This window comes from Crocodylus porosus, unplaced genomic scaffold (genome assembly GCF_001723895.1).
Source record: "Crocodylus porosus isolate Cpor-Errol unplaced genomic scaffold, CroPor_comp1, whole genome shotgun sequence".
Classification (NCBI taxonomy): domain Eukaryota; kingdom Metazoa; phylum Chordata; order Crocodylia; family Crocodylidae; genus Crocodylus; species Crocodylus porosus.
Window position 1 is genome coordinate 1,794,124 of NW_017728931.1, and position 12,132 is coordinate 1,806,255.

The window sequence follows — 12,132 nt, forward strand, 5'->3', positions numbered from 1 at the left end:
CAGAGGGGACCAGCAGGCACTGGGGGAGTCCCTGTTCCCCTGAGCACTACCAGGAGTGACCAGGAATAACAGTCACAAGCTGGCAGAGGGTAGATTCAGACTAGACATCAGGAGGCGCTACTTCACAGTCAGGGCGGCTAGGATGTGGAACCAACTTCCAAGAGAAGTGGTGCAGGCTCCTACCCTGGGGGTGTTTAAGAGGAGGCTAGACAAACACGTTGCTGGGGTTGTTTGATCCCAGTACTCTTTCCTGCCACGGCAGGGGGTCGGACTCGATCTGCTCAGGTTCCTTCCAACCCTACCAACTATGAAACTATGAAAGGGTACCTATACACGTGACAGACCTCTGCTTCATTGCATGCTAATTAGCATGCGTTGGAGCAGACTCGATTAACTGAGTCTGCTGCAAGTCTTCTGGAATGTGCTAATTAGCATGCTCCAGCAGCCTCTGCATCACGTGTATTCAGCATCCCTGCATTTCAAAATGCCAGCAGGGGTGTTTTAACTAAAGCTCATTGAAGGAGCTTTAGTTAAAGTGCTCCTGTTACTGTTTCGAAGCGTGGGACGCTGAATACACGTGATACTGTTGGACACTGTAATTAGAGCAGCTCCCAGAGCCACTCTAATTAAAGCACTGCCTCCTCCACCCCATAGCACGTTTATAGACGCCCAAAGTTTTTACTTTCTGAATTCTCAATCTCTGGCTTCCAGATTTCTCCTTTTCCACCACAGTTACAAACTACATTACCTGTTTCTTTTCATTATTACATGCATATATCAGCCTACTGCTGAGGAAGGACCTGTTCCTGCTCTGTTGAACTCCCCTTGCAGTCAGCGAGAGGAGACTCTGTTCCAGTATCGGCTTTGCTTTGTTAAATGAGCAATGGAGAGACTTGCCTCTCTCCTTCAGAGAGTGAGGCACTGAATATTTGGTGCCTGTGACCTCACTGCTTGACTTTGCAGAGCCCTCTGTTTCACTGGTTGTGAAGGACTTCCAGGTGGTTTGTATTTTGACAGCAGTGTTTTAAATGATCTCTCTTCAGTAGCATAATAGATACATTCTTGAAATAAAATAACAGAAATCCTGGCAGCATCTCTTGAATGCCAGTTTTCACTTCGGAAATAGCTTCCATGTCTGTTTTTTTTTCTTTTTGCTGAAAATGCAAGCTTAGAAATGTAAATTCTCACATGTAGCAGGAGCTGATGATTTGAGAGTTACTATCTTCGCTCTGTGCCAGATAATACACATTGCAGATTGCCTGAGTTATCAGAACTGTCTATCAAGGTATCTGTCAGTTTACACTGTCAGTAGACTGGCCCAGGCTGTGTCCTGCTGAATCTAGTTCTAGTTAAATGTTCTTTCAACCCAAGCAGCTCATTTGTAGCTGAGAGAGTGTGATGGCTTTGTCAGCGTGTTTTTCTGAAGTTGAGTAGTTTCACAGATGGGAGTTTGTAAACTCTGTGGACTGCATCAGCAGAGTTTATCCTCCCCTGGAGCTGAAGCATTTCATACTTGATGAAGCCAGCTGAGCTCACCATACATTTGGCAGAATTGTAATGTCCAGGCTCTGACCGGATGGATGGAGGCTTCAGACATCCTGCAATCTGCACTGTAAAGTTCCTGAAAGCAGCTGCTTACCTTGCTAGAAGTAAATCTTTGCACTAACGGATAATAGACAGGATGGTGTAGGGGCTAATGAGCTACCTTGGGATTTGAGCAAAGAGGGTTCAGCTGCATGCTCTGCTAAAAATGACTCCTTCATCGACCTCGACCAAGCCACTTCACTTCTGGGCCCTTAATTCTCATCTGACATAGGAATAGTAGTGAGGATAAATGCTGAAATGATAGTGTGGCGCTCAGATATTACCATACAGAGAGCCAGATTACTGCAAAGGGCTAGTTTAAACAGGGAAGTTAATTTAGATTAAGGTTGTGTGTAAATGTAAAACAGAACAACTGTTCCTTATGAACTCCTTGGATAGGCACTTTTATTCTTGAATGAAGCCCTTATTTTGGGTAAGAACATCTGCAAAAAGTTAACTGGGTGTAACTTCACAGATAGACAAGCTCTGAGGGAAACTTCTCCATAAAGCAAATGTAAAGTTTTTAGGTTATCTCCTTGACGTATGTCCAGAGAATATTCTAAAAACACATTACATCTAATTTTAAAGTTTTGTCTCTCAGAAAAGACATATCTATATCATCTTATATTCAAATTCAAATTATTTTTTGGCCTGGAATACACATGCAAAACTTTAAGGGTATAGACTTTTTAAAAGGGATCTTCAGAGGGAGGTGAGGTGGTGGCAGCGCAACTTAATTTGTCATTTTAATTATATTTCTGTAAAGTGCTGTTGTCTTAAAGAGAAAGAAGAAATGTGACTTGATGAGTTTAGGGATACTTACCCAGGGAGAAGTTATTTGCCTCTTACATTTAAGAGCCCATCAGTATCAAAGGCAAGATCTGGTGGCTGGAAATTGAAGTTAAAAAAATACTCAATCAGGAAATAGAAGTATATTTTAAAGGGGGAAGGTAGTAACCAATGGGAAACCACCTGCCAAAGGATGCAGTGGATTTGGCATCAGTTGGAATCTGAAAAGACAGACCAGGTATCTTTCTGAAATACATTTACTGGTACAGCTACAAGTTACTGGCCACAATGCAGTCATTGCTGGATGAAAGCTTATGGGGGGTTGCTCAGGAAGTTAGATTAAATATTCATAATGGTTCCATAAGGTTTAGTCCATGTGAAGTGCTTTTTTTCAAAAATGTTTTAACAGTTTTTCAGCCTGTAGAGTCTCCAGATACCTTAAGCACCAATCATCCACCAGTTGGACCTGGGATCTCTGTCTTGTCTCGATCCTTCTGGCTCAGATTTCATTTCCAGCAGCTACTGTGCCGGCCAGGAGAACTTCTGAGCTGTGAATGGCATTTGCTCAAATTGCTGCATTTTACTTACCAGAGGGAAACTCTGTTCACTGTTGCCAAGGAATTCCACTGCCTTTCTTCTACTCCAACCTTAAGTGCTGCCAAGATGTTGCTATGTGGCATGCTCTTGATATGAGAAGTATAGAGAAGACCTGTGATCCAAGACTATAAAGTCTAACATCTTCAGTCTTCACTTTGAGTAATCAAGAACCAGCATAAAACCTTTGCTGATCATATGATTTAAAAGCTTAGGGTGCCAGTAGATGTGATGGGAGATTGCTCTGATGTGCTACAATTACACCATGTTGGAGCAGACTCAGTTAATTGGGTCTGCTGGAGTGTGCTAATTAATGGACTCCAGCCAGCTTTTGCATCTTGTGTATCAGCCTTCCCACACTTCAAAATGGTGGCAGGGGCGCTTTAACTAAAGCTCATCAAACTAAAGCTGGGCCAGCGGGTGTGGGCAGGAATGCAGTGCAGGCTGCTCTGTGGGGGAGCTGTGTAGAGTGCTATGGGGGCAGGGCAGGCATGGCCTGGATCTGGCCCGTGGGCTATATTTTGCCCACCCCTGCATTAGGGCATTAGTTCAGTGACAATGGGCACATCTACAAGTGCAAGTGCTGCTGGATGGGTTACTCCTGAGTAACTTGCTCTGGAGTAAACCCACCCTGTGCAGGTGTCTATACATGCAGCCATTTGGGAGCAGATGTGCTGCTCCTGGCAGTAGTCTGCTCTGCCCCCTTCAGCCCTGCATCTTCCCCCTGCAGTAGCTAGGGGGAGCTCTAGGCCAGGGGCTGGCAGGGAACATGGGGCCAGGAGACTGCTATCTTCTGGCAGGGGGCTGGGAGATTGCTCCCTGCCCCTGGGAGCTGCCTGCTGCTGTGGTGGAGACAATGTCCCCCTGCCCCGGCAGTAGGGAGCTCCTGGCCCCAAATCCCTGATCAGGGGCAGGCAGCTTGGAAAGAGCTTCAGGGGAGGGGCAGGTCCCAGTCCCTTGCCCTGATCCACTCAGTTAGCAATGAGCCCCCGGCTGGATGGGGATTTTCTGTGCAGATTTTCCATGCAGACTTTTCCGTGCAGGCTGGGGCTGGCCAGAAGTATCTTGGTCAGGGACAGGTCCCAGCCAGCTCCAGGCTGGCCAGGGAACTCCCCCCATGTAGGGAGCTCTCTGCCCCAGCTCTGCCATCTCCCTGGCCTGCTTGCTGTCTTGGATATAAGGTGCGTTGCTAGATGTTCTGATTCTCCTGCCCTTTTGACAACTGTGACTTTTACCAATACAGCTTCTGAAACAGTGCAGGTATATACCTTGAAGGAGGGACACAAGAAAGCAGATTGTGATCTGAAACCCTGGCCGTGTTGATTGTAGTGCTCCTTTTTAAGCCTTTTCTCCCCCAAACCAATCTTCTGTCCAGGCAGACCCCAAGTTCTAGGGCTTGTCTCTCTAACTCCCCGTTCCTCCATTACTGCTGTAGCCACAAAGTACTGAAGGTGGGTTATAACAGCTTTGAACAAATTAGTTTCAGTTTTTTCCTGCAGGCTGCTGCTTCTCAGTACCTATCCCTTTTCCTGACATGGTCACACATCCCTCCTCTAGCCAAGAAGTATTCTTTGCAAAGTGTTTTAGATGTCAAGACTGAGGAAACTCTTTCCCTCTAGAAAAGTGTCTGGCTGTAATTTATTTGGTTGTCCTACAGGCAATGGTGGGCGACTAGGGAAGTCTGCCCAGGAGCCTCTGAAGTACAGGATGCATGCCAGAGATTGTGGATTCTTGCACTGAACCTTATCTCCCCCCGACCCCATCCTTTCAAGCAAGGGAATTCATCTTTGTCAGAATTTGTTGGGACCTCAAAGAAGACTTTTCAACATACTCTCCCCAGGCAGTCTTGAGGCTTGTGTCCAAGGTGTTTCAGTACTGGCTTACATGCACAGTGAAGCAAAATGGAAATGTATCTCAAACAAACAGGCATTACCCCTGCTCTGGTTAGATGGAGCCAGGCTTGTTGCTTGACTCATCCTTTCAGGATACCATCAAATCGGAATGAAGAGAGCTTTCCGCACGAGGGATGCCTCTTTTGTCAAGTAGCAAAGTACCACGTGCTTCTGAGGAGCAAATGCTGGGATAGGCATGCATAGTGGATGCAGTAGTTCCTACAGAGATGGAGAGAGTAACCTGTTGGGAATGGATTCTGCATTAAAGTGGTTAGATATTTAGCAATGTGAGCTTGCTTACGAGTGAGTTTTGAGGACACATGTTTGGAGGCTGCAGAGAACCAGAGCTGGTGTTCTTTTTGTTGTTCTGCCAGTTCCAAGTGGCAGAGGAACGACATGTTCTCAGGGTGGGAGATTTGCAAAGGGAGGGTGCAGACCAAGCAGGTATAGAGGGCTGACATCTCACTATCTGAAGCAGTAGCAAGCATTTTAATGCTATGGTACTATTTTCTGTAGCTCCAAACTTGTGAAATCTTTCTCCTTTGGTCTGAAATATTCTGCAAGCGTGGCCCGAGGCATATTCTTGGAGTCAAAGAATTCAGTCAGTTTTAGGTATGAAGAGAATTGGAAGAAATAATCCTCATGCCTTTAAAAAAAATCCATCTTGGGTAGAAAGACCTTATTGCACAAAAGTGCTCTGAATGTTCCAGTGAAACCCTAAGTTTGATTTGACTATACTATGAGCCTTTGAAAATTGTGATTCACACATGTAGTTTGGTTTGGGTTTTTTGGATTTTTTTAGCTGAGCTGATGGAAGGCTAAACGTGTGAAATTATAAATATTGGAGGTATGATATGAAATAGCTGATTGAAACATCTGTGCCCCCCCCATCACATTTAAGAGAATAACTGTCTTCTTGATAAGGAAGACTGTAAAAATTAGGATTAGGTTTGCCTGACCACAGGTTTGCCACTTGTAAGTAGCTTGTTTGCTCTGTAGTATAGAAGTGACAATGATCTCTTTGCTGATGAAAGTTCACCCACAATTTATAGTTGCTTATTTGCAAGCCATAGAACTACTTCAGGTACTTTTTTAGATCTTACCATGGCCCTTCCCTGCTAGCCTGTGCCGAGGTGTCATGCTAGCATTCCAGATCATTAGTACTTAGCAGAAGCAGGAGCCGCTTTCTCTGAGTGGAGGCCAAATCTGTAAGGCTTCCTGTGCTGTAGTCAAGATCCAGTTGCCTCCAAGTCTTTCTCGAAAAGTTGGCATCAATATTTAGATTTTTTTAAAAATCTGGGACATAGCAATGGGTCAAACAGTAAACTATCTAAAAAAAGTTATCTTTCAGCTGTGAGTTGCTTGTAATAGTTCCAGAAAATTTTTACTCTTGTGATTTGCCAGCAAAATCCTAAATCCTGGGTCACAAATATAGGGGAAGCCACCTGGGTTTTCTCTGTGTGCTGTAATCTGTCGTGCGTGGTGAAGAGTTTGAAAAATGTACAGAAGAATTATAATCGCTGTAACTTTCTGATTGCTCTAACGTCATTTCTCTGTGGGACTCCTTTCATGTTCCAGCCTCCTGCAAGTTTATAAAATGAGAACAGGTCTGTTTTTTCACTTGCTTCATAATACCTTAGCTGCATACATTTTCTTTTATTTTCCATTATAACTTAGTTGGGGGTTTTTGTGCCTTGCTAGTTTGCATTGAGATTAGAATTTTGTTTTCTGAGAATAGTGATGATTTCAAGATACCTTTATTTGTTTGAATAGAAAATTAAGTTTGTTGCAGCTTTTTAAAATCACTGCTTTTCAGTTGTCCCTTTTAATGGGAATCATTAGTGGGGTTGTATCGCAAGTAATCTTTTTGTTTTTTGCTTTGGATCAGGGTGCATTTTAGTTGCAAAGAAAACCAGCATGTCACTGCATTGACTGCAGTCAGAGAGCAGTTTTTGGTGATTGCAAAATGCAAGATACTGTCCTCTGGATGGGAGCATGGGTATCATAAACCTGGTCTACAGGGCATTCCCAGAGCCTTGAGTTTCTTCCTCTTGTCTTTGCAACTTATTCTAATCAGCAGAGCAGGGTCTGCCCTGCAATAGCTCCTTATCCCTGCAAGCCTCAGCTCCAATCTGCCCTTATAGTGGACCTCACAGGTGCAGCAGAGGAATCTCTGCCAGCCTTAGTGGCTTCCCTTTGGGTTGTGGAAGAAAATGTAGGTCCTCCTTTTCGTAGAATGAATAAGCCTGGAATATAACTCACTCAGAAATCACTCTTTGCCACAGGCAGTCAGGAGACAAACCAACACATGGATTCGTTGAAGAGAATTATTATTAAAAAAAAGTTGTCCATAGATTTCATAGATTTAGATTTCATAGACATTAGGGCTGGAAGGGACCTTGGAAGATCATCTAGTCCAGCCCCCGCCCAAAGGGCAGGAAGTCAGCTGGGGTCATAGGATCCCAGCAAGATAAGCATCCAATTTGCTCTTGAAGATGTTCAGTGTAGGTGCTTGAACCACCTCTGATGGCAAGCTGCTCCAGACCTTGGGGGCTCGGACAGTAAAGAAATTCTTCCTTATGTCCAGTCTGAAACAGTCTCGCAGTATTTTATGACCGTTCGACCTCATCATCCCTTGGGGCACTGTGGTGAACAAACGTAGAACAGAAAGTCAAGTAAAGTTTCTTACCCTCTCATATGTCTATGTCATAGCCCTCCTGAGAGCTCTGCTGGTGTTTTTAGAGATCAGCTTCCCTGCTGATTCTGCCAGCCCCGACTGCTGGGGCTCTGGACTCCTTCTAGCTTGGGAAAAATCCAAAGACCTTTGCCAACTGCCAAACAGCCCTAATAATATTTCCAAGCCAGTGCCCCCACCCCACCTTCTGCATTGTCCCAATTCTTTGTGAGTCTTCAGAATCCTCCAGAAACCTCTCTTTACTTCCCCGGGACACCTGGCATTCCTCTGGCTGATGAGCCATTTCTCTCAGGTGCCTTTGCTTTGTGTGGTTGTCTTCTCCATTACAAACAGACAGTAATTTGAGTGTTCATCCTACCAGTGGCCCTTTCTGTCTGTGATTGGGAGTAGCTTTTGTCCTTGCCCTAGTATCACAATAGCAAGCAAGATGTAGCAGTTCTATCCACTCCTTTTCCTTAAATATTCATTCCTCAGTTCCCTTGATTAACCATGTCCAAAATCATAAAGATATATAAAGACAGCATATATAACCTATACAGTGATAAAGGCAACATAAATGGATACAGCATAATGTGGGCTTTCCAATGAGACTACACATGCCATATCAGTGAAATAAACACCAGAAAACCCTCAGCCCAAGGTGGGGTTAATGACAATTGGGTTGACTCCTAGTCTTCAAATTGGGACCCAACAAAGGACTTAGGATTTGGGTGGGGATTGAAAGGAGGTTGTACAGCACAGTGCAGGGTAGCTGCCATGTACTGTAATGGCAGTTGTCTGCAGACCACTTTTCCTTCTAGTGCTCACTGGAGCTCATTCTCTCATAGATCTGGCCTGGCCCAACCCATGCTATTCCCTGGGCCCACCCACAGGCCACTGTAACTTCTTTGGGACAACAGCTTTGCGTGAGTGTGTCATATAGCTTGACTTGGTACTTCTGCATACTGCTAGCCACTGAACAGCAGAAACATGGTGTTTCTGCTGATATCCAGGCTGCATAGTCCTGCTGTGGACGGGCCAGGATTTGGCTCAGTGTTTTTTTAGCAACTTTCATGGTCCATTTGGGCTAATGGAAAAGGCTTTAAGTTTAAACACCCTTTCAGAGTAGTACTTGGTCAGAAGTGGGACTCTCCTCTGGAACCTCCATTCTCTATGAACATGCAGTATATCTGATATACTTAAGCGTGTTGGATCCAAAACCACTGCTAGGACAGTGCATCTGAGGTTGGAAAGAACGTTGTAATCGGGGGTTTTCTAGCGCTTGCTTTAGAGACTAAAAGAAGCCTTGGTGTTTGGATAGCTTAAAGTAATAGTCTATAAATTTAGTGTCCATTTGCTCCTAATTAGAGATTCCACCATAAACTGTTTCATCCTGTATGTGCCAAAGTGTGGAGCAGCAAATTTTAAGATGTGGTAATTTCTTGCTGACTGAAAATCTTTTTTGAATGCTATCTAAAGTAACCCTGCAGTATTTTTAAAACCGTGTATATATTCACTGAAACAATTCAGCTAAGCTGAGGAGAAAGAGGAGGAGTGCTCATCCTATTTTTGCATGAACAGTTTATTAGGGATTTGAACAAGGTGGAATAGGATTGTATTTAGATATGAAGGATATATCCAGTAGTGTAACCAAGATGGGGCAACAGAGGCAGCATCCCTGGGCGCTGACTTAAAAGGGAGGTGGAAAAATAACAGCTGCTGTTGCAGCCATATAACTACGCTAGAAGTACCGGTAGCTGGAAGTTGCCCACATCACTGTGCTGCTGTCCCTATTCCAGGCACTCAGCTACCCAGTTACAGCAAATAAATATACTCTGTTATATCTGTATCAGCTCCCTGGTACTCTTGATTAGGGATGCTCCTGGATATGCCCTGACCAAAACATGCCTGCTCTGTGGATTTCCCCTCATAGCTCCTTTCATGACTTGTGAGCAGCTGTAGGAGAGCCCCTCCAGTGCCTTCATTGCCACCTTTCTGGGTCTGGCCAAGGTGAGTGAGAGGTGGACCAGGGTGTTCTTGGAAACATCCCTCCCTGAGGTTGTTGGAGACATGGTATAAATGTACACTTAAATGGCTACAAGGTGGAATAAGGTCTAGTCCATGGTCCATGATTTTATGCATGGTTCCTGAGTTATGTATTGTGGTCACAGATCTTGGAGCTGATGTTTGTCAAAGCAGCCTAAGGCACTGTCATAGGTATAATTACAGGGCATAGGAGACCTGATCATGGACAGGGTTTCCATTCTACTTGGTGCTATCCTGACACAGAACTAAAATTGTCCCCTGCCTCAAAGTAAACTTAATTGTAAAGCAGTGGGAATATATGTGGCAAACATATCACTTTTGATCAATTGCTTTCATGGTTTTAGGCATTTCTAAAATAAGTAGGCTCCAATTCAACAGTTGATTGGAGGGATAAGAGAGGGCAGTTAATATTTTTGCAGCACCTTAAGTATGGACATCTCAAATTTCAAAGAGGAATAAAGAAATTGCCAGATCAGATCAAACTATGAGTTCATCTAATTCAGTATCCTGTTGCCTACAGTAGCCAATAGAAGATATTTCAGTGGAAGTCTAAAAACCACCCCTCATAGTGGACAGTTATGGCCATAGGGCAGCGGTTGGCAATGTTGTCTGGCAGCAGGATGAAATCAGCCAGTTCTGGTTCAGCGTGGGCTGGGGCTAGGATCTTGCTTCTCTTCCTTCTCTCTGACATATGGCCATGGTGTAGTGTAATATTGGCAAACTCCCCTGGCTCCAAGCTGGATCCCATAGGCCATAGGTTGTTGACCCCTGCCGTAGGGGAAATTTCTTTCTAACCTCTATCAGTTAGCTGCTTGTGCTCTGAAGTGTATGTGTTTACATTCTTTCCTACTTAATAGTAGATTTTCTGATTTTTTTTAAAGAAGTATTTTGTTCTTTTTGGGGGGGGAGGAAACCTGCTAAAGTTGCTGGATGCTTCACAATCTTGACAGTAGGTCCCCTTGTCCCTTACACCTGCATATATGAGCTTCACTTGAGAGAGCCACTGAAAGCATCGGCCATGCTTTTTATCATGGTACCATTTAGAAGTTCTTAACGTGTTATTCTTCTAAGACTCCTGTGCAAATGTTCTATCTCTCTCTCTCTTGTTTCAGATGGCAAGTTTGGAGCATACATGCAAGTGCACATCCAGAATGACGGCCCTGTGACTATTGAACTGGAGTCCCCTGCAGCCACTGTAGACCCAAAGCAGGTGAGTTGTTGGAAGGCTCTGATTCAGGGGGAGGGGAAAGGCCTCCCATTGCACAACAGCACATAGCAGCCTTGCAATGAGGGTGTGTCAGGGGCTTTGTTCTATTCTGGGGGAGGGTTCCAGTTATTGTACAGTATAGCTTGCTTTTCTGTTATAAGGGTTTTATGCTTTCCATAACTCCTACAAAGTTAAGTAATTGCATTGTTTTCTTCAGTACCATGGCCTCTTGAAGGCTGCCTACTGTCCTGCTAAAGGTCACATATGTGTCATGTGGAGCAGCATTTACAAAATACTTTTGTTCATCGTTAAAGCCTGCCTTTTAATTGTGAGTCACAGGCTGTGTATTTAATGCACCTATTCTTTATATAAACCTCTAGACTCTTGACATTTTGGGGGTTTGTGCTGTAGGTGGGTTTAGGTAGGATGATTTAAGTGGAGAACATCCGTTCCTGAGAAATTAGAGTGCTTTCAGATTAAACTCTGCATTGTACAGGAGGTTAATGAGGAACAGGGCAACTCTGCTGGGATGAATTGGATCAGGCAAGTGAACTCTGCAAATGTAATCTCTTCAGGGCTGATGGCGCTTTCCTACCCCCTGAGGTAAAAATAATAAGTTGCTGAGTTAGGCTAGGTTTTTTAAAAGTTTGATTCTGCAGTGACAGCTGTTCTGACACATTTATATTTGCCCTTTCTTATTGCAGAACCTACCCAGTCAGGGTTACGTGGAATACAAATGGTGTCTGCGACACCTGATATTTTTGCTGCTGCATGCTCGTACACATCTTTCTCTTGTCACCATGATTATTCTTTGACTTTTCCTAAAAATAGGCATGAGAAAGCAGCACTATCATGGCAACCAAGATACATAAAGGCTTGAGAGCAACTGACTAATTTAAGCTCATCTGAGCTTTTAGAAGGCATGTTAGACATTTTCCCAAGTTCTGGTTTTGCAAGCGTTTACTTTATGTGGACAGGCCTTTGTTGCAACAATTGAAAATGTGACTTGCCCGGTCTCTCCTTTTTCAGCCAGCGTGGGTCTGGATCTACCAGTTGCGGGTAGATCTTGCTTGACCAGTCTCATTTCCTTCTACGACCAGGTGACTTATCACCTGGACAAGGGAGAAGAGATTGATGTCATATATCTTGACTTCAGAAAAGCCTTCGATCCGGTATCCCATGATCACCTCTTGGCGAAAATGGCCAATTGTGGCCTTGGGTCCACCACGATCCGCTGGCTGGGAAATTGGCTCCGTGGTCAGACCCAGAGGGTTGTAATTGATGGCAGTCACTCATCATGGTGTCCTGTGACCAGTGGCGTCCCCCAAGGCTCTGTCCTTGGACCC

The 12,132-nt window shown here is 44.4% G+C and overlaps 1 protein-coding gene across 1 annotated transcript in view; it reads left to right on the plus strand.

Moving 5' to 3' along the window:
• DTD1 (D-tyrosyl-tRNA deacylase 1) overlaps positions 1-10,855 on the plus strand; it is a 23,355-nt gene extending 12,500 nt beyond the window's left edge. Inside the window, exon 4 of the mRNA XM_019543847.1 lies at positions 10,692-10,855. Coding sequence (XP_019399392.1) covers positions 10,692-10,855 — 164 coding nt within the window. The remainder of the gene's footprint in view (positions 1-10,691) is intronic.
• The last annotated feature ends 1,277 nt before the right edge of the window (positions 10,856-12,132 follow it).